This window comes from Pecten maximus, chromosome 2 (genome assembly GCF_902652985.1).
Source record: "Pecten maximus chromosome 2, xPecMax1.1, whole genome shotgun sequence".
NCBI lineage: Eukaryota > Metazoa > Mollusca > Bivalvia > Pectinida > Pectinidae > Pecten > Pecten maximus.
The window spans coordinates 1654679-1678901 of NC_047016.1; the positions used below are offsets into that span (position 1 = coordinate 1654679).

General features: G+C 38.7%; 1 protein-coding gene across 1 annotated transcript; it reads left to right on the forward strand.

The window, feature by feature from the left end:
• The first annotated feature begins 3747 nt into the window (after positions 1-3747).
• LOC117340392 (transmembrane channel-like protein 3) lies at positions 3748-24219 on the forward strand. Its single transcript, XM_033902157.1, has 23 exons — positions 3748-3869; positions 4366-4518; positions 9379-9454; positions 9794-9876; positions 10235-10349; positions 11667-11765; positions 12282-12421; positions 12686-12833; positions 14503-14546; positions 14807-14966; positions 15758-15867; positions 16624-16693; positions 19734-19937; positions 20170-20298; positions 20553-20620; positions 20979-21218; positions 21361-21486; positions 21748-21826; positions 22122-22164; positions 22523-22636; positions 22736-23105; positions 23323-23435; positions 23834-24219. Exons 1-23 carry the CDS (start codon positions 3748-3750, stop codon positions 24166-24168), a joined length of 3141 nt encoding a protein of 1046 aa, XP_033758048.1. The 3' UTR covers positions 24169-24219.
• The last annotated feature ends 4 nt before the right edge of the window (positions 24220-24223 follow it).

Consider the following 24223-nt stretch of genomic DNA (forward strand, 5'->3'; position numbering starts at 1 on the left):
GTAAGATTTCCTCATTGTATGTTGTAAGATTTCCTCATTGTATGTTGTAAGATTTCCTGGTTTTACTGTTGTAAGATTTCCTGGTTGTACTGTTGTAAGATTTCCTCATTGTATGTTGTAAGATTTCCTGGTTTGACTGTTGTAAGATTTCCTGGTTGTACTGTTGTAAGATTTCCTCATTGTATGTTGTAAGATTTCCTCGTTGTATGTTGTAAGATTTCCTGGTTTTACTGTTGTAAGATTTCCTGGTTTTACTGTTGTAAGATTTCCTCGTTATATGTTGTAAGATTTCCTCGTTGTATGTTGTAAGATTTCCTGGTTTTACTGTTGTAAGATTTCCTGGTTTTACTGTTGTAAGATTTCCTCGTTATATGTTGTAAGATTTCCTCGTTATATGTTGTAATTTTTCCTCGTTGTACTGTTGTAAGATTTCCTGGTTTTACTGTTGTAATACTTCCTGGTTTTACTGTGTAAGATTTCCTCGTTATATGTTGTAATTTTTCCTCGTTGTATGTTGTAAGATTTCCTCGTTGTATGTTGTAAGATTTCCTGGTTTTACTATTGTAAGATTTCCTCGTTGTACTGTTGTAAGATTTCCTCGTTGTACTGTTGTAATATTTCCTGGTTTTACTGTTGTAAGATTTCCTGGTTGTACTGTTGTAAGATTTCCTGGTTTGACTGTTGTAAGATTTCCTCGTTATATGTTGTAATTTTTCCTCGTTGTACTGTTGTAAGATTTCCTCGTACTGTTGTAAGATTTCCTGGTTTTACTGTTGTAAGATTTCCTGGTTGTACTGTTGTAAGATTTCTTGGTCTTACTATTGTAAGATTTCCTGGTTTTACTGTTGTAAGATTTCCTTGATGTAATGTTGTAAGATTTCCTGGTTTTACTGTTGTAAGATTTCCTCCTTGTACTGTTGTAAGATTTCCTCGTTGTTCTATTGTAATATTTCCTGGTTTTACTGTTGTAAGATTTCCTGGTTTTACTGTTGTAAGATTTCCTCGTTGTTTGTTGTAAGATTTCCTCGTATGTTGTAAGATTTCCTCGTTGTATGTTGTAAGATTTCCTGGTTTTACTGTTGTAAGATTTCCTCGTTGTTTGTTGTAAGATCCCCTCGTTGTTTGTTGTAAGATTCCCTCGTTGTATGTTGTAAGATTTCCTCGTTTTACTGTTATAAGATTTCCTGGTTTTACTATTGTAAGCTTTCCTGGTTTTACTGTTGTAAGATTTCCTCCTTGTACTGTTGTAATATTTCCTGGTTTTACTGTTGTAAGATTTCCTGGTTTTACTGTTGTAAGCTTTCCTGGTTTTACTGTTGTAAGATTTCCTCGTTGTATGTTGTAAGATTTCCTGGTTGTATGTTGTAAGATTTCCTCGTTGTATGTTGTAAGATTTCCTCGTTGTACTGTTGTAAGATTTCCTGGTTGTATGTTGTAATATTTCCTGGTTTTACTGTTGTAAGATTACTTGGTTGTATGTTGTAAGATTTCCTGGTTGTATGTTGTAAGATTTCCTGGTTGTACTGTTGTAAGATTTCCTGGTTTTACTGTTGTAAGATTTCCTGGTTGTACTGTTGTAAGATTTCCTCGTTGTATGTTGTAAGATTTCCTCGTTGTACTGTTGTAAGATTTCCTGGTTGTATGTTGTAAGATTTCCTGGTTGTATGTTTTGTACGATTTCCTGGTTGTATGTTTTGTACGATTTCCTCGTTGTACTGTTGTAAGATTTCCTCGTTGTACTGTTGTAAGATTTCCTGGTTGTTATGTTGTAAGATTTCCTCGTTGTATGTTGTAAGATTTCCTCGTTGTACTGTTGTAAGATTTCCTCGTTATATGTTGTAAAATTTCCTGGTTTTACTGTTGTAAGATTTCCTGGTTTTACTGTTGTAAAATCCAGGTTGTACTATTTTAAGGTTTCCTCTTTATATTCTCCGTGGTATGTTTTTAATTTGGACATGATGTGGATTTGCTATCCATATAGAAGGCAGTAAGGTATCCACACGTTACCATACTGTTTAATAGTTGTTAATATTATGTGTTGGACGAAAAAAACGGACGAAGAAATGACTCAAAAAGTAAAGATAAATGATCAACTTACGATGCAACAGGGGAAAGTCGGCATATTCTTATGTTTAAAGTCTCCCAAGACAAAGGTTAAGTTTTCAAACATATCAAAATAAAAATGCGAATTAGCCAAAGAACTATCTGTTTAATTTGATGAACTTAATGCCTGTTGGCAGGGAGAGCAATGGATTAAGGGGCTTTCTATAAAACCTCGAGTCGTTGAGGCTGATAGGAGTTTGGCAGGATCTTGATATGCTTTGACGTGTACAGGTTTGTCCACATCCAACCTCTTTTCTGATATTTTCTGCATTAACAATTTTGAAACCATAAATGACAAAGTATTCGACCCTTTTAGGGAAGTTAAGTAACTTTAAACATGGGATATATTAAGTATATGAGTTTTATCTCAAGCCAAGCCATTGGTATTCTATACACTGTTGTACGACAGTTATTTGTCGGAATCATTATTTAGATACGGGAAATTCACTCTTTGTCAAGTCTTTTCAGTGCCAGATAGATATTAATGACTGTACCTAGTTAAGAACATGTCGACTGATTGTATCGTCTTGATACTCTTCAACATAGTCCGTTCACTATGATATTGCGACAAAGCCTGATACTTCCTGGTAGTAGATCACACAACTTAACGTCAGCATCTCATATTGGTCTAGACGTACATGAGTAAATTTTCATGTTCTGTTCAAACGGCGTTCCCTTTCTAATAGGAACTAACATATTATGTAGATATTTATGGTATACCTCGCACTACCTTAAACCACACCAAACTCCTAGTTATTGGTATTCAGTAGTCCGGTACACGTATTACGACAGTTTAATGAAAAGCATCCTGTAATACTCGTAATCTGCTTTGTATGGAGTTGTGCAAGTGTAAAATGGGACACGAAACATCCATATATACTGCACGCAAGCCGCTAGTTACTGGATAACGCCCAGCGTCCCCACCACGGGGTCCCGGGGTACACATTGATTTCTCGCCAGTCACGGGATAACGCACATCGTCTCCACCACGGGGGCCCGGGGTGCACAATGATTCGGGTTCAATAGAAACTCCACGTTGAGTCAACTCGCTGACCAGACTAACCTTGGGGAAGAGGTTATGGGTTCCACAATGAACTTGCCTATCTTTCTATAATATCATTTAACTGATACTTTTATTGAATTATTTTTGTGTTATCATTCTCGTAATGATTCTGAGGTATGATATGGCCGTCCTACAAGTGCTTTATGTTCTGTGTTATATTGACCAGCATTTCATCCATGCCGTGTTCCGTCTTACAATCTCGCGCGCATTCGACCTCGGGCGCTTCGCCTCATCGAGCACCAATGGATATTGGTTACATAAACCCCAAAGAAAGTGTAATTTCCCAAGACACAATACACTAATACTTACTGGTCGATTACATCGCTTTGGGTATTAACATAGAGTATAGTACTAAGTCCACAGCACGTTATGCTGGGTAAACCAAAAGTTAATTAAAATCTCAAAAGGAATCAGTCAAGACTCTGAAATATCAGGGATGGAACAGCTCTGCACGTGAACATTATATTCATGTGTTTTACATTAGTCTAGTGACTGTTTAATCCTTTTTGAAAGTAAGGCTCTACAAACAGGAAACGGTTTTTGTGATAAACAGGGTGTGCAGTTATACTATACTTGTCAGAATGTCGGTTCCATGGAATGTCACGGTGTCCTGTCAAACAGACAAAAGCGGACCAAGTAAACCACGGGGTAGGAAACAGCACAGGTCATCAGCTGCCGTGATCGCCGAATTCATAGAAAAATGGTAATGACGGGGACGAGGTTTAAACGTACCGATATCTGTGGGGAAATATACCTCCGTGACTATGGAGAAAGGTCGGGTTCGTTGAAATATGTTGAAAAATGTCTAGAGAAAAATGGTATAATTTTTTTTCGTAACAACACTTTAGGGAATTGATAAAGTTTCTGGAGTATTTTTTCTTTGTAAAGAGAGAATGGGATATATTTGGTATAAGATCTTCACAGGACAGAAAGTCACCGAGTCGTCTAGATCTATTATTTCACATCTGTTGTGTCTAATTACAACATAGTAAGCAATTATCATAGCATGGTGCGAAACATTTAATTTCCAGATCAGCTATTATCAAAGCTGATTTCTTTACCAATTACAAACTAGAAATTTTCAGTAATTATGGGAAACCCCGCCGTTTTTTTAATCAAAATACAGGTGTAACTTCGAAGGCTGCTCACTAAACTCGGTGTTTTATACATCTTATGTCGCATATCTTTGTGCATTATAGCGACCAAGAGGACATCCAGAAGATGTACGACGATTTCGATGATTCGTCAGATGACGAGGAGGATATTTATGAAAACATAAAACTTCAGAAGGGTGTCATTGAAAGTGTTCGGTTTCAGCCTTGGAGAATGGCGAAGAAGTTCAGACTCATCAGGTAATGTTACACGGCAGTGTTCGGTATCAGTCTTGGAGGATGGCGAAGAAGTTCAGACCCATCAGGTAATGTTATGCGGCGGAGTTCGGTATCAGACCTGGAGGAAGGCGAAGAAGTTCAGACTCATCAGGTAATGTTACACGGTAGTGTTCGGTATCAGCCTTGGAGGATGGCGAAGAAGTTCAGACTCATCAGGTAATGTTACACATAAGTGTTCGGTATCAGCCTTGGAGGATGGCGAAGAAGTTCAGACTCATCAGGTAATGTTACACATAAGTGTTCGGTATCAGCCTTGGAGGATGGCGAAGAAGTTCAGGCTCATCAGGTAATGCTATACGGCGGAGTTCGGTATCAGTCTTGGAGGATGGCGAAGAAGTTCAGGCTCATCAGGTAATGTTACGCGGTAATGTTCGGTATCAGACCTGGATGATTGCGAAGAAGTTCAGGCTCATCAGGTAATGTTACACGGCGGTGTTCGGTATCAGACCTGGAGTTTGGCGAAGAAGTTCAGACTCATCAGGTAATGTTACACGGCAGTGTTCGGTATCAGCCTTGGAGGATGGTGAAGAAGTTCAGACCCATCAGGTAATGTTACACGGCTGTGTTCGGTATCGGACCTGGAGGATGGCGAAGAAGTTCAGACTCATCAGGTAATGTTACACGGTAATGTTCGGTATCAGACCTGGAGGATGGCGAAGAAGTTCAGACTCATCAGGTAATGTTACACGGCAGTGTTCGGTATCGGACCTGGAGGATGGCGAAGAAGTTCAGACTCATCAGGTAATGTTACACGGCAGTGTTCGGTATCAGTTTTGGAGGATGGCGAAGAAGTTCAGACTCATCAGGTAATGTTACACGGCGGTGTTCGGTATCAGACCTGGAGTTTGGCGAAGAAGTTCAGACTCATCAGGTAATGTTACACGGCAGTGTTCGGTATCAGCCTTGGAGGATGGTGAAGAAGTTCAGACCCATCAGGTAATGTTACACGGCAGTGTTCGGTATCAGCCTTGGAGGATGGCGAAGAAGTTCAGACCCATCAGGTAATGTTACACGGCAGTGTTCGGTATCAGACCTGGAGGATGGTGAAGAAGTTCAGACCCATCAGGTAATGTTACACGGCAGTGTTCGGTATCAGCCTTGGAGGATGGCGAAGAAGTTCAGACCCAACAGGTAATGTTACACGGCAGTGTTCGGTATCAGTCTTGGAGGATGGCGAAGAAGTTCAGGCTCATCAGGTAATGTTACACGGCAGTGTTCGGTATCAGTCTTGGAGGATGGCGAAGTTCAGGCTCATCAGGTAATGTTACACGGCAGTGTTCGGTATCAGCCTTGGAGGATGGCGAAGACGCTCAGACTCGTCAGGTAACTAAATACTGCACTGAAAAGGCTCGTTATTTTGATAATCATTGATAATCATACCTGATGCACGTTACATTGTCATATGTATTTTCTGTCAATGCCACTGTTTCCACTTTGATGCGAGCTACATTGCCACATACAGATATTTTTTTTATTTATCTTTGGTTACGGAATTTCAGCCTGAATAACTAAATCACATCATCGTGTAATGCCACATTTTTGCTTGAAGGCGACATCATCTGTTCCACTTTGGTACTGGAATCAACCACTCCAGTCAAACCAGTTATGGTCAATCGTCCAATGTGACATACGAGATATATAATATGATTGGTCACGTCCTGAATATGTATGAGATAATCCTTCCACATTGAGGAATAATGATGATTTAAATATAAGCATTCACTTTGTCTCATAATTGTTAATCTTTTTCATTTTTATTATCGGATTGCCTTGCTGCTGCACGTTGTTTGTTTATAGTTTAATGTACACAAAAAGAGAGCTGTCAGGAACAATAGAATATGATATTGTAACGAACGCCGTCCGCACACAGCTATTCGTCAATGTTTTCAGTTCGTCATCTTAGTGTAGTCACAGACTACTCTCCAACAACCGATGAGGTCTTCTGTCAGCTCATTCAATCATAGGTCAAAAGATTTCTACTTTATCCTACCAATCACTTTTTCAATTGAAGAAATAACTCAAAGGCAGTAATAAAGTGCAATACATATAATTCTGGAATTCTTCTGATACAATAGTTATTTAAAATACATTTGTTCACTCACAGAATCATTCAAGTCTCCACTCGATCAATATTTGACTAGATTTTCAATGGCATGTTATTCCTTTCTCTTCCCTTTTACTATAATTCTATTTCATTTAATAAAGAAACTCGAACAATATCAATTCTATTCTGTGATTTATAATTTAAGGTAATCAACAATGATTGTCAGGAATGACTAGATATATAGTCATTCTATCTCTGACAATACTGTCACCAAAATTGCACTAATAGGTAATGATTGAAGTAATATAATGTCTTTAATAATGAGAGAACAATAATCCCAGAGTATACACTAACTTACAACAATAACAGTATAACAATTAATAAATATTTATAGAGAATGATCTGAGTAACCAGTCCCTCTAATACTATGAGAACACTAATCTCAAAGCATTAGTTAAACTAATAATAACAATAACAATACTAGAACAATGAATTAAGAAAGATTTATAGGGAATGATCTTAGTAATCAGTCCCTCTAATACTATGAGAACACTAATCTCAAAGTATTAGCTAGCCTAATAATAATAATAATATAACAATAAATTAGTTAAGATTTATAGGGAATGATCTGAGTAATCAGTCCCTCTAATACTATGAGAACACTAATCTCAAAGTATTAGCTAGCCTACTAATAATAATAATATAACAATAAATTAGTTAAGATTTATAGGGAATGATCTGAGTAATCAGTCCCTCTAATACTATGAGAACACTAATCTCAAAGTATTAGCTAGCCTACTAATAATAATAATATAACAATAAATTAGTTAAGATTTATAGGGAATGATCTTAGTAATCAGTCCCTCTAATACTATGAGAACACTAATCTCAAAGTATTAGCTAGCCTAATAATAATAATAATATAACAATAAATTAGTTAAGATTTATAGGGAATGATCTGAGTAATCAGTCCCTCTAATACTATGAGAACACTAATCTCAAAGTATTAGCTAGGCTAATAATAATAATATTATAACAATAAATTAGTTAAGATTTATAGGGAATGATCTGAGTAATCAGTCCCTCTAATACTATGAGAACACTAATCTCAAAGTATTAGCTAGGCTAATAATAATAATATTATAACAATAAATTAGTTAAGATTTAAAGGGAATGATCTTAGTAATCAGTCCCTCTAATACTATGAGAACACTAATCTCAAAGTATTAGCTAGCCTACTAATAATAATAATATAACAATAAATTAGTTAAGATTTATAGGGAATGATCTTAGTAATCAGTCCCTCTAATACTATGAGAACACTAATCTCAAAGTATTAGCTAGCCTAATAATAATAATAATAATATAACAATAAATTAGTTAAGATTTAGAGGGAATGATCTGAGTAATCAGTCCCTCTAATACTATGAGAACACTAATCTCAAAGTATTAGCTAGGCTAATAATAATAATATTATAACAATAAATTAGTTAAGATTTAAAGGGAATGATCTTAGTAATCAGTCCCTCTAATACTATGAGAACACTAATCTCAAAGTATTAGCTAGCCTACTAATAATAATAATATTCTATTATTATTGTAAAATATTATAATATTAATGGAAAATTATTATAGCCTTATTTTCCTCAACGTACTGAGTTAGTCTGCCTTATATTTCCCCCCTTGTGACCTATATGAGCTACGGCGTAATAATACCTGCCGATACCAGCGGTTCAAGCTGTCGGAATGAAGATGCTGTCGGCCTTTTATAGAGCCCGCGCCTCCAACTTGCCTCCAAATTCCATATAAGGAAAGAGTGACTTTTGTTAGAGATTATTCTACTTTTACTTCGAGAGTATTTGACCATTTCACTCATTTACTGCGCGGAACTACATAAGTTGAGCGAAGTAGTGCACCGTACAAAATGCACAATTATACCTCTATAAACATTTAACTACCACTAAATGTTAATATAGAAAGCATCATATGACACTTAAAATTCATATACTTATACGATAAAGCATCAGCGATGATTATAACAAATATCGCCAATAGCAGACGTCATTCCGTACACACAGTATTGACGGAAAAGTAGTGACGAGGGCTGATACAACTAGGCTTGGCCGATATGTCGTTTTCAGGATATATATATCGTGAGTACTCAAACCACCTGTATACTTAACCTCATGAACATTAACACTTCCTATAAAATCATACCTTCCAAAGAAATGATGCTTCTATCAAAGATTAGAGTGCCTTGAACCACGATGTTTACACTTGACCTTTTCAAATATGGCGGCTGAAGCTGAGTGTTCGTTGGACTCACCCAGAACATAAATTGATATAAAATAACTACAAGTTTCAGACACCTTCAGATGACTTCCACCAAAGATTAATAATCATATCTTAATATTAAAAATTATTTCCATAATTTTAAACCAAACATTAAGTCGTCAATAGACCATGGAATGGTATTGTTTACATCACGTCACTGCTGAAACAGGATCAGACACACGTACTACGTCTTGTACTTGATCTAAAACAGTACTCCGTTACAATATATCCCTATTTTGGTCTCTATTGTCCGATAGCAGTTGGAGATCCTTGAATTTGCTTGAGTCATCACTTTTAGTTTACAAGGAGGAGGGGAGTGAACAATAAGTCATTCCTGACGACAAGCTGTGAGATTCTCTCCCGAAACATACTCCGGTAACTTCTCTTCCTTTTGTACTTGTATATGTGTTTATCATCTGTGCAATTCTTTTTTATTGGAACAGTTTTGCAAAATCATATGTGGAGAAACATGAAGGCCAGTTGTCGAGAGGTCGAGGGTACCAGGAAAAGGGCGCTCGGGTAAGTATTGAGTCAGGATTAACCAGGAAAAGGGCGCTCGGGTAAGTATTGAGTCAGGAATTTACACATGAAAAGGGCGCTCATGATAAGTATGGAATCAGGATTTACACAAAAAGAAGAAAGGTGCTGCCATGGTGGTCAGCTTGGAATGAAGTTATTATAAAAGTACAGTGTTAGGCTCACCGATACCCTTCACGACAAAGTTACGGCTGAAGCTGGTAGCGTCAGATAGCCTGGATTCAGTAAGGATGTGTCTATAGAGATCGTATTGTGTTGTTGACGTTATGGTGTTGTTGTTTGCTTTATGTTGTTATTTACTTTACTCCTTCCCATCTACAGGCCTGGAGACAGTTTAGGCGCCTGGTTTACCGACACGATGGCTTTTCTGACACCCTGGGAGGTGAGGGTGAAAGCGATCGAAAGTAAGTATTACGTGTTAAGAATGATGTTTAACCGATGGCGGATTTCTATCACGATATAAAATATCAACAGACTATAGCGTCGACATATAAGGAAGTTTACACGGTAACTACTATTTAAATCTGGTATTACAGTTATTATAACTAGTTCGTAGTGTTTTAGGTGATCTTTGTTTGGATTTTGTCTCCCGGGTTCTCTTTTGTACGAACTCTGATGGGTTGCTTCCCTTGCATGTTGATGATATGGTGTCTGATTATTCTATTGTATTCAATACGAAACTATATTAATATATATATATATATATTCCGATACTGTATCGACACAAGGAGGAAACATATTCTAACGTCTAATCTATCTTCCTTATCGAGGCCATTTCGGGACAGTGGTGGCATCCTACTTCCTGTTCCTGAGGTGGCTTATCTGGATCAACGTCTGTCTCATGCTTCTCCAAGTCTGTTTCGTCATTGTTCCGGAGGTAATATCACACATTATCCTGGTAATATACCAGCAACTCCCCTTTAATTCACATAGGGAACATTTCTAACCAGCAAACCAGAGGTTTCTAGATCCCTAACACAATCACTGATAAAATGAATACCTCTGTTCCTTGTTCAATCGTCTACCATAGGCTCTATAATGTGTAGATGGAATGTTCTCCCACCTTTCACTGATTTGTCTCCCGTTTTGAGTGTACAAGATTTCTCTGTCTTTTTTAGCGCGTGCAATCTGTCATACCCTAGGGTGTGACAGATTGCACGCGCTCACTTTCTTCACCGGAAGTACTACCGGAACTACTTTTTTTGTTTACATTTCGTCGTCTGCTACGTCAACAAACAAATTGTGTACACAATAATACAGGTCTACAAAGAGTCTAAATGTCTGCCATTCTTTCAAATACAAATGAATCCCCCAACTGTAGGCCTACAACTGAAACTGAGAGCACAAGTGCACCTACCTGCACCGATCGCGACAAAATTGTTCAACTGTCACAAGTAAAAAGATCGCACAACAGCATTTCCTTGTGCCCAACTCCGTCCGATGTCACAAGATCGGTGTTTTATGGATCCACAATCAGTGGGGGAACATTTAACATCCATTTCCACAGCCATAATGACAACACAAAGTCGATTTTAAAGCGACCTCGTGTGATTTACTCCGAGTCGGACAGTGATGAGTGAGTGACGTCACCCCACGTGAAATGGATGAATGGAAATGTGTGCATATTTCCCGCGGTTTTTTTGACATTTTTAAAATTGTGTTTCTTGCTACAGAGACATATACTGCTGTTATAATGACAAAACAATTAATGTTGTTTGCATAATGCAATTTTAATGTATAACTGAAAGTACCTGATAAAATAAATAGCTGTGAATTATTTGAGACCTACTTTTTCTTGCGTAAAGATGTTGGTATGCAAATATTTTGAGGCGTGAAGTACACTGCCTGACAGATGATATTCATACGCCCATGTGTACTTGTTTACAAACAGACGGAGATCGCCGATGGGAAAACACATAAAGAAAAGAGGTGGGAGAAAAATAATCATTCCCTACCTTGAGGGTGTAACAAAGTAATCTCAACCTTCGGGGGAGATTCTTGAATGTCCAAACCCTCGACAAGCCTCAGGTTGGACATTCAAGAATCTCCCCCTCAGGTTGAGATTTCTCTGTCACACCCTCAAGGTAGGGAAAGTTTCTATTAGTCTGACTGCTCTGATAAAACGTACATGCATAAAAGCGGTCTTTATGTTGAAAAATATAAACTGTACAATTCTATGTTTGTTTTCACTCAGCTGATCGTGGGAAATGCTCACGGAAGTCTTGGGCGTAAATCCGTTCCCGTGTCAGAGCTGGAGACATCACAAGATCTAGAAACCATCTGGGACGCCGAGGTAAAGTATCAAAGGCATTGTTTTCATTAAGCTGTTCGTGTCAGACAGACGCTTTCTAGATCAAGAGATATTTGGTACACTTTCAAACTAAGATTCTAATATTTTATTTTCGTTACGTCCTTTCTACCTGAACATGTCTCTACTTCCGGAAGTTTTCAGCAAATTGTTATAACAGGCTGTAATGTCACGTATTAATTACTTTATCATTTGTAATGTAGTATATCCGTTTCTTTTTTATTTCCGGTCAAGGAGATAGTGAAATACTCTTTGATGTAATTCCTGGTTTTCTATTGCCGGTCAAGGAGATAGTGAAATACTCTTTGATGTAATTCCTGGTTTTCTATTTCCGGTCAAGGAGATAGTGAAATGCTCTTTGATGTAATTCCTCGTTTTCTATTTCCGGTCAAGGAGATGGTGAAATACTCTTTGATGTAATTCCTGGTTTTCTATTTCCGGTCAAGGAGATAGTGAAGTACTCTTTGATGTAATTCCTTGTTTATTTTATTTCCGTTCCAGGGGATAGTGAAGTACTCCGCGATGTTCTATGGCTACTACGGCAGTGAGCGAGTGATCGGCCGAGGTTACAGACTACCCTTGGCTTACCTTGTCACCGGCTTTACTACCTTCGCCATCAGCTTCATCGTGGTCCTCAGAAAGTAGGCTCTTATTATATAGTTTCTATGTGACAAAGTCATTCATGATAGTCGTAGATACAAGGGAATACAGACTGAACACGAAATTTTGTGTCAAGAACAATATCTGTAAGCTTCAAACTGTGAAATTAAAAGCATTAACAATACAATATGAATCGTTCTGAAAAAAGGACAACAACAGGAAAAAAAGAACTGTTTAATGTTCTATTGTGTTTAAGAGGGTTGTCACTGATTTATAATTTTTGACATGATTTGTTTTGTGTGTAGAATGGCGTCCAATTCCCGACTGAGTCGGCTATCAAATGAGGACGAGCAGTTTACCTTCTCTTGGCGTCTGTTCTGTAGCTGGGACTTCACCATAGGAAACACGGAGACAGCCAACACCAAGACAGCATCCATAGTGACAACCTTCCGGGTAGGTAGGATTACACACCTTAAAACCAATCACAGCCAACACCAAGACTGCATCTATAGTGACAACCTTCCGGGTAGGTAGGATTACAAACCATAGCCACCAACCACAGCCAACACCAAGACTGCATCTATAGTGACAACCTTCCGGGTAGGTAGGATTACAAACCATAGCCACCAACTTCAGCCAACACCAAGACTGCATCTATAGTGACAACCTTCCGGGTAGGTAGGATTACACACCTTAACACCAATCACAGACAATCACCAAGACTGCATCTATAGTGACAACCTTCCGGGTAGGTAGGATAACACACCATAGCCACCAATCACAGACAATCACCAAGACTGCATCTATAGTGACAACCTTCCGGGTAGGTAGGATTACAAACCATAGCCACCAACCACAGCCAACACCAAGACTGCATCTATAGTGACAACCTTCCGGGTAGGTAGGATTACAAACCATAGCCACCAACCACAGCCAACACCAAGACTGCATCTATAGTGACAACCTTCCGGGTAGGTAGGATTACACACCTTAACACCAATCACAGCCAACACCAAGACTGCATCTATAGTGACAACCTTCCGGGTAGGTAGGATTACACACCTTAACACCAATCACAGCCAACACCAAGACAGCATCCATAGTGTCAACCTTCCGGGTAGGTAGGATTACACACCTTAACACCAATCACAGCCAACACCAAGACTGCCTCCATAGTGACAACTTTCCGGGTAGGTAGGATTACACACCATAGCCACCAATCACAATCACCAAGACTGTCTCCATAGTGACAACCATCCGGGTAGGTAGGATTACACACCATAGTCGCCAATCACAGACAATCACCAATACTGTCTCCATAGTGACAACCTTCCGGGTAGGTAGGATTACACACCTTAAAACCAATCACAGACAATCACCGAGACTATCTCCATAGTGACGATTTCCCGGTTAGGTAGGATTACAAACCATAGCCACCAATCACAGCCAACACCAAGACTGCCTCCATGGACCTGACCTCAACATCTAGAATAATCCGATCGGCTATACAATCAAACTCGAAATCGATTCCTTCTATTTCAACAGTGTACTCATCGTTTTCCAGTGGCTTCTTTATACGGCCGTTGCCTTTGTTGTCAATCTCCACTTCAACTCCAACTTTAAACTTCGTCATTTTACTAGACCTAGCAGTCGCAATTTCTTAGGCTTCGTAGTAAAAGGAAGTAGGTCATTCTCACGCGTATGAATACAGTTCTCACGGAACGAGCCAATCAGCGTAGCGGAAGGTGCTATTACACGTGTGTAATGAAGAACATTTATGTAATGCCTTTATTAACCGTATCAAGATATTCATATGATATCGTATGATAAATCGTTGTCGCTTACGATATCATCTCGATCCACTTCTTTCAGTGGTTCAAATGGGGTCTCCACTAACTTCAGTTATACCAACACTAAACTAAAACTTGATACTTTGAAAGAAGCCTTGAGGAATCCTTTCCTGGCCCAATGTAATCTCCTAGAACATGGACTGATACAACAACAGTTCTATACTACTGAGGCCATCTTACAATTTTACCGCGTTCTGCCGTCTTTTACACGACCAGAACTCGGATTGATATCCCACCCAATACATGAGCTTTTTTATTTTACCATTTTACAGGAAGCTATACTAGAAGAAAAGGAGAAAGAAAAAGACGTTAACAAGTAGGTGTTACAAGTTCTTACAGTGTATTGATTTTTTGTTGTTTTTTATAAATGTTTTCTTGGTTGTTTTAGTAAAGATATTTTATTCGTTATCACTAAGATTTTATTGCCCCTCAATTTGAAAGTTAACAAGGTGATACTGACGCATTTGCTAAACATAATTTTGGGTATCCACGTCAATAGCAGACACGTACCTTGACAAGTCATCATTTCTGTATTTACACGAAACCAAAGTGTCTTGACTTGATTTACTGTTCCAGGTATAGGTTGATGGTGCTGCGGGTCCTTGCCAACGTGTGTGTATTGCTAATGCTAGGAGCCAGTACCTACGCTATACAGCTCTGTGTGGAGAGGTCCCGCCAGCTTGACATCCGTAAACGTCGCGGTCAAGTCGTCACGGGATTCTGGCAGGAAAACGAGGTTACAGCCGATTACTAACAAGAAAATAAGGCGTTGTAAACAAACACGAGTGTGACTGTTTCAATTTGTTATTGTTGTTGTTGCGCTGTCTGTTATATTTCATTACATTTTTTGTCGATTTGTTTTGTTTTTTTTTTTTTTATTTCGTCAGTCAAAAGTCAAAAGGTGGTTTTACATTCATAAGTCCACATATACTTCGTTCATATCTAAGATTGTGCTCTTCATTTTATGTCTTTTGTAAATTCCCTTCGTCCAGTCAGCTAACAACAGTGTTTGTAAATTCTCCTTGTCCTGTCAGCTAACAACAATATTTGTAAATTCTCCTTGTCCTGTCAGCTAACAACAATATTTGTAAATTCTCCTTGTCCTGTCAGCTAACGACAGTATTTGTTAATCCACCTTGTTCTGTCAGCAAACAACAGTAGTTGTAAATTCTCCTTGTCCTGTCAGCTAACAACAGTAGTTGTAAATTCTCCTTGTCCTGTCAGCTAACGACAGTATTTGTTAATCCACCTTGTTCTGTCAGCTAACGACAGTATTTGTGACTTCTCCTTGTCCTGTCAGCTAACAACAATATCTGTAAATTCTCCTTGTCCTGTCAGCTAACAACAGTATTTGTAAATTCTCCTTGTCCTGTCAGCTAACAACAGTATTTGTAAATTCTCCTTGTCCTGTCAGCTAACGACAGTATTTGTGACTTCCCCTTGTTCTGTCAGCTAACAACAGTATTTGTTAATCCTCTTTGTCCTATCAGCTAACAACATAAGTGTTTGTTTTTTGTCGCCACACAGCTTACACTAGTGATGACCATTATCTCGACGATCTTTCCCAACATCTTCGACTTGTTTGCTGTCTTGGAAAAGTATCATCCCCGAGTTACTCTCCGATGGCAATTAGCCAGGTAGGATAAACTTTGCCAACAGGAGTAAAATCCTAAAATTCCATGAATGTTCTGTTGTATGTAGGTAAAAGTGTAATTACAAGAGAAAAAATATATCATGTTTGGTGTTATCATTTATCTGTTAGAAGGTTCGTTACTTTATCAGGATTTTCTTTGTGCAACCTGGTCAACCGCGTTACACAATGGTTTATATATTTTCACATTTGAAACTTTACTGCTCCTTAACGCCAGAGCGGATTTCCACCAAAAATCATTAGTGGGTGGTGGGAAAGGGGATTGTGTCTTAATTTTTATCAATGAGGCTTGTTCGACCCCTGGTGACAGAGGCACCAGGCCCTGGAAATGTTTAAATCAAATTTGGAATGAGATACACACTGAAAGAGGACAATCATTTCCAAAATAAGGAAGGATATTTTGACCACAGGGGACAAAGATTTGGAACCTTAAATGGGGAAATAATAGCTCAAATTTGAATTTGGCTTTAGATGATTTTGATGACTGTACTAACGGGTAAGTAACCCTATGCTGACCAAAACTACCCTATCTCCCTGCTTAATTCTACATAGGCAGATGACTGCTAAGGGCCATGGCCCTCTTGTTTCAAAAAGGTTAGGTATTCGCTGACCTTTTTATGTTTCAGTGTAAGAATACATATTAAAATAGCTTTTAAAAATAACCTATTGATAACAATACATACCTCCTACCAAATAACATAACTACAATATACCGATCTAATATATGTATATTATATTTCAGGATCTTTGCTCTGAACCTCTTAAATCTGTACACACTATTTATAGCACTGTTCTGGAAACAACAGGATATGGTGAGTATTACTTTATTTAAACATGTATTATAGGATGAAATTGCAACGTTAATATGCATCTAGGGGATAGTACGTTGTTTTGAGTGGCTATACTAGCGATTAGAACATGATATTTGGTTTGAACTCGAGACCGATAGATCGAGAGTTTAAACCAAATTTCATTTTCTAATCACTAGTATAGCCACGAAAAACAACGTACTGTCCCCATTCTAATACGTCTACTGTATATTTAGAAACACTGTTTTACATCGCTGGTAAGTACTCTGTGACCTCCGCTAATGACGTGTCATACTGTAGTGGACCAATCAAAAAGAAACTTTCAAAGTCGGTCACTTGGCCAGGCCTAAACTGGCGATAGTAAGAACTGCATGTTGACAAAGCGGTGTATTTGGTTTCGATAGGCTGAATCGTCCGTAAGACAATTTTTCGCATGTCATGATTAAAGTTGGATTTCAACAACTACGATGAATGTTAAGATATCAACTGATATCCCTTTCAGTATATATACACTTTTGCCAGCGGTGTTTAAGGGTCTCAATGCCACTTTTATAGAACTCCTTTTTTTGGCTGTTCAGAAAGACATCCACTGCATGTATGACATCATCATCGGACTGAAAGTGGGTGCCTGAAATAGCTGTTTTGGAAATAGATGAAATACTGGTGGAACGAGATGAGGTGAATTAGGCGGATGCTCAATCAATTAAAAGCCACAATCGTAAATGGAAACTATGGCAATGACAGACTTGTGAACAGGGAACATTGTCCGGATGAAATAACACACCTTTAGTGAGTTTAATATTTTGCCGTAGATGCCTCGAAGTATGTGCCATTGATTGTTAGTCCCTTTTGGAGATAATCTATCAGCAGAATACAATCTGCATCCCAAAAAACTGAGGTCATAACCTTCCCAGCTGATGGAACAGTCTTTCCTTTTTGGCGGGGGAGAGCAAGGGTGCTTCCATTGTTTCGATTGTTGTTTAGCCTCTGGGGTAAATGATGGATCCATGTTTCATCCATAGAGACAATCACTAAAGAAAGTTGGCAGGATCTTTCTCGAAAAAATACCAAAGGCAGCACACCAAAAGCACGATTTTCCCATAAACAACAATGTCAAAGAAATTATAAGAAGAAAAAAAACCATTCCCTCGGAAAGAAGGCGGTTACAGGTGGCAAGCAAGTTAAGAAGGAATACCGACAATAAGAAATAAAGTAAAGAAACTAACAAGACAATAAAGGAAGGATTTTGAAAACAAATTGTCTGTGGACACAAAAAGCAACCCAAAAGCAATATGGAGATACAACCGATCAAAGTCAAAACAAAAAACTGAAATTGGAGATATATATATAATCTGGTAACAAACACTCTCGCAAAGAACAAAATGACATGGAAACGGCGAATATTTTAAATTATTATTTCAAAATGTTTGTTTGTTACGGAACCAGATGAAGCAACAGAAATCCCCTCCCTTCCATATAGAGACATCGTTTCCCCGATGCAGCCATTGTGTATGTTTTTAAAGAACTTTTGAAATGAAAGATTGATAAATCGCCAGGAATCGATAGATTTCATCCAATATTTTTCAAGAAAACGGCAGAAACGATTGCATCAGCTTTAGCAAAGTTATTCACTATTTAGATGGAAACCACTACTGTACCAGATGATTGGAAAAACAATTAGATAACAGGCATTCGATCGATTGTATATGTATTGGTTTCAAGAAGGCATTCGATAGTGTTTCGCACCAAAGGCGTTTAAGCAAAATGTCGTCTTATGGAATCCGTAAATAAATTATCAAATGGACGACCAGCTTCATCGTCAACGGAAAACAGAGGTACTTTAAAGGGCAAACATTCCAACTGGAGTGATGTATCCTCCGGAGTTCCCCAGGGATCGGTACTCGGGCCAACATTGTTCGCCATCTACATTTCAGATGTATACAGGGAAATGCTGATGTAAGTAAACTTCAGGATGACCTGGATCACCTGTCAGCTTGGAGTGATAAATGGCTGCTTCAATTCCACCCCCCTAAATGCAAATCGATAGGCATATGCAGGCATAAGGATGAACGAAAATATTACCTAAAAGATCAAGAATAACAGGAAGTGGGCAAGGAAAAGGATTTGGGAGTAAATATCAATCAATCTCTATATTTCGATGAACATATAAGTACCCAAGTTAAGAAAGAAAATTCTATGTTTGGATTAATAAGATGGTATTTTAATTTTCAAAATGAATACAACTTCCCATTGCTGTACAAGACTCTAGTTAGAGTCCATCTCGAATACAGAAATGCTGTAACACATCCATATAAAGTTTAGCACATTGATATGATCGAAGCTGTACAACGAAGGGTTGGAAATAAAATTTATCTTATCTTAAAAAGGTCATAAAGATTAGCACGCGATGATGTGCGCCTAGTGTGCTTCTGATCAACTGTCAGACGTCTTGATATCCATCGGACCGAAAGCTTTCTCATTAAAAGATCCTCGGTTGGAATGGAATATACTCTTTCATGTGAAATGCCAACTCTACTGGCTATATATCTTTCTTGGACTCGGCTGTCAGTCATAACAATATCATGAACGTTATTGACCATTTCTGGAGCTGCAACATTAACAGGCCTTCCAGGATGGGGTCATCCTCAAGGCTCTGTCAGCTGCGCTTAAATTCTGCCACCCACCTTTTCAATGTAGCATAAGAAGGGGCAGCTTTCTCTAGTGTTGCTACCATATCATGATGGATATTTTTAGTTGTTAAAATGTTTTCATCAAATATTGGATCACTGCTCTTTCATCGATTTTGTCCATTTTGCAATAGCCACTTGTCTTCTTGAAATTTTCCACTTCTTTTAGCTGGGTACGAAGATATTAACTACGACTTATTTGTTCACATTGGCTACAGAGCATCCTTTATAGCGATATATTGGTAACGAAACATCCCTTATATGGGCGACGGAATATACCTTATAGTGATATATTGGGCACAAAATGTCCCCTATAAAGAGCATTACTGACGCATTTAGAGTATATTTTATTGTAGAAAAAAGAACTTGAAGAAAAACTAATCAACAGTACGAGCTGTGAACAAACCACGTCCATCCTTCCAGTAAATATCACCACGCAGTCAACGGTATTCGTCAACAACTTCACCTCACCCCTGTCGACCGTTGACGCCACTCTTTGTAGTGGCACGGTGTCTGAGGAAATGGCCGCGGATCTGTGTTGGGAGACAATGATAGGACAGGTTGTATATTACTCTAACATTGTTAACGATTTTAACTTCCTGAATGTTTCTGATATAGTTTCACGGTTTAATAAGATATTGAAATCTACAAAGAAGTTGTTTTAAATGTAGTGATTGAGTTCGGGTTCTGAATACACTAAACATGTCGCTCAGAATTACCAAGGTTAATAAAAAGTGTCGATATAAAATTAGTGACACGTCACACGACTAAACGTTCTATTCCTTTGGACAGGAAGTAGTGAAACTGACGTTGATGGATCTGATAGTAGTGGTAGGTCAGATCATCGTACAGGACTTCATACGGGGACTTTTTGTCCGCTACTGCAACGCTATGTGCTGCTGGGACATGGAAAAACAGTTCGTAAGTTCGCCACATATCGTCGTCTATCTGTAACACATTATATAGGTAGAGCTAGGTAAATAGCTGATTCACCTCTTTATTGAAAGTAGAATGTAGCAGAGTATGCTTACCTTCTAGGAATATTGCATTTCATCGCCATTGTAATGCCATTTTCTGTCCTAATTGTGTTTTTTGGCCATTTCAAGTGCCCTTAATATTACATATGAGCTAACAGAACACACAATAATTTTTCAATGTTTTTGCATTTTTGAAAGCCGGAATACGCCGATTTCAAGACTGCTGAAAATCTACTCCATCTTGTGAATAACCAGGGAGTTGTTTGGTAAGTTATACATCATAAAATGAACATACATCAAATATACATCATAAATACATCATACATACATCAAACATATATAAACATACATCAAACATACATCAAACATATATAATACATTCAAACGTCCTATTAACAGCCAGTGTCATTTAAGGGCGTGCCTTGTTTTGGAGGTGGAGGAAGCAACGCACACACATACACATACGAACAAGTTTTGCCACGTTATAGTGAACATCTAATGTCTATTTTGACCAATGATCATTTTGGTAGAGTGCATCACATACCGTGAAAAATACATTAGTATAGAATCTTTAGGTTCGATGTAAAAAGTAACGAATTCCAGAGAAGTATACCTGTATTCCAGGTTGGGACTATTTTTCGCTCCTGGTCTTGCCGTTCTTAATCTGCTGAAGTTGCTCGTGTTAGTGTATGTGAGGAGCTGGTCTGTCATGGTCTGTAACGTTCCCCAGGAGGCCATTTTCCGGTCGTCACGCTCCAATAATTTCTACTATGCCTTGCTGTTGGTGATGTTGTTTCTCACTATGCTGCCTCCTCTGTTTGCCATTGTGGCTTTGGTTCCGTCTCCGCACTGTGGACCGTTCAGGTAATACCTACACAACAGTTATTACGTGTTCCACGGAGGGTAGGCGCGGACCTACCCATGCGTGTGTTCTTTGTGAATAATGCTTCTTCCACAGAAAATATGAAATACAACTTACGACTTGTTTTCCATTTTTATATTTCAGCGGCCAGCAACAGATATTACGTACACTGACGGATACGATTGAACAGGATCTGCCCAGTGTGGCAGGAGTGATCCTGGCATACACCTCATCTCCCGTCGTCATCCTCCCGCTTTTTCTGCTGTTCGGGTGCGCCATCTAGTGAATACTGTAGACTAGATTCGTGAAAACGAATTCTCGTTGGCTCCTTGAGATTTCCAAAAAAGAAAAGAAAGAGTGACCGTATATGTGAGGAAATTGCACTATTCCTTGAAAACCTCGTTCTACGTCATTCCGCAGTATGTTGTTAACGAATTATCTCTCTAAATGGTATAAAATCAATGGCTTATTGATAATAATCGCTGATACAATTTAGCCAGATTTAAACTGTTATTCTCTCTTTTACCACAGAATGCTTATATATTATCTGACGGTTGTGAGCCAGTCTCTCAGAGACGCCAACAAGCAGCTCCGTGTAGCGCTGGAATATGTAAGTTATTCAAACACAACTACATGGTCATCATGTTTGCTATAGCAACTTATTCCAAAGACCTATATCAATTAAACGTAAGTGTGCCCATATAAGGGAGCTGTGTATATTAGTAGTTTTCCTCGCTTGTTGCCATTACTATACATGTTAATATTGCAGTCACGTTTTCTCATTATTACATGTAGCAGTTTTGATAATTTTACATCTCTCGCTGACCTGAATTACTGCTACATTTTTGTATATTATACATTAAAGAGCATAAGATTACTCTGAAGTAATATATTGATCTAACCAGGAGCGGACCGAGGGGAAGAGAAAGATATATGCAATGGCGGACGGTGCGTATATATTATATATTCTTTTTATTTCCTAATTTTAGCCAAATCCTGACTGCCACAAATTGTCTTTTTAATGACTTCCTTACGCACGCAGAGTTGTCCACCACTTCCTTAATGGGAACATATCATCCTTACTTTCCGAAGAAGTACGCTGGGTTGTTATCCTCTGCAGTATTAACTGTAATCTAGACATATGAAGTAAAATAGTCTGCCATGTTCTTACATGTACCTGGAGTCGATTATCATTTGTCATTTCCCTTGTTTTTTTTATCCTCCATCCATGCCTTCAGATAGGTGGAGTGTCATTGTCTATCACACCCTTACATGGGAATGTGTATCATCTGTTCCTTCGTTCCAGCAACATGGGCACTGAAGTCGGGCGGTCAGTCAACCAATAACACACGTGAGGCAGGAGGGCGAGGGGGTCCGAAGATGGGACCAAAGAGGAAGCAAAGGGGGCTAGGCGATGCCGGTATGTACTAATCATCAATTATCGTATTCTCTACTTGAAATTGTTCATGTACCTATTGGTGTTGTGTTTCATATACGTGATCTTCTTTTGTCGGAATAGCAATGTCCATGCTGGCTGCAACAAGGGTGGCAAAGATATTATCTGCTGGTCCAAAGTCTAAGATAGGACCCTCAAGTACTGGGCCCGCTTTAAAACCGCCAAAGAGATGGAACACTGGAACTGGATCTAGTAAAATTCCAAAAGCTGAAGAAAAAAAGATGGGCTCACTGTTGACTATATCAGGCTCAATGGAAGACTCCAGTCGTCCCGAGCGAAGAAAAACGACAACAGATGTGGTCAAAACAACGAGACCGAGAACTGCATCAGAGGAAGCCAAGCCAACAAAGGCACAAAATGCAGCACGAAGGAAAACTCAAGTAGCCATTGTTCAGGCAACACAGAAATTCCGGAAAGCTACATGGAAGGACAGGTATGTCACTCTCTTTATAATGGAATGCTACACTGATTATCTCACTGTCTTTATAACGGAATGTTACACTGATAATGTCACTGTCTTTATAATGGAATAGTTACACTGATGATGTCACTGTCTTTATAATGGAATACTTACACTGATGATGTCACTGTCTTTATAAGCAAAGATCACTCAAATGTACTGGTATAATAGTTGGGTTATTGCGTTGTAGCAAAGAAATCAGTGAGAGACCACACACAACACGAGTCCTTCAGATTAACGACATTGTACCGATCATGGAGGAAGAAGCACCAGAAACAAGAACCACGGAATATGCGCATGACGGTAAGGCCGAGTCACTCATAGGTATGGTATACTTAAGTACATAGTATTTGTGAGGCTGACGTTCATTACAGGGTTTGTTTTAAGATACTTCATAGTAATTGTTCCACGCAGTTGTTTCATGCATATTAACAAAGTGTTGTTTTATAATCAGATTAATAGTCTCTGGCATATCGTCGGATACCCACGGTTGATTGCACTACGCTACGCTACACTTATCACCGGGTGCTGTCAACCGCGAGTATTCGACGATGCATGATTTTACGTCATGTCTCCAGACGTCGTTACTTAACAGCGGAATTCGACAAACCATATTCATAGACCGTAATTGATTCTTCTTAGTAATACCATACTTTAACAAGGCTCACGTTAAATAATTATTTCTCTGTCTTGAATCCCAGATACTATTGATGCGGCACCAGAGGAAGACACAGAAACCAACGTAATTCAGAGGAGGTACAAATTCGGTTTACTGAAGAGCAGGAAACCACTGCTCAAACCGGAAGTGACTATTCGGAGAAAACAAACGCATAACAAATACCAAGAATCGCCTCCGTACAACGAGCTAACCAGACGCCATGCAACTCCTGATAGACTTGATCTCCGGGAATCCAATACGACGTCAGAACCCACAGACCTTTCTGGTCGTCACTATGACGACACTCCCCACAGTCGTTTGGACGCCAGTGTCGTTGTTCATTCTCGGAACACAGACCCAGCCTATTGTGACTATTGAGAGATAAAAAACAATCTTTGTATTGTATCACTCAATAGTAAAATCGACGATCCAG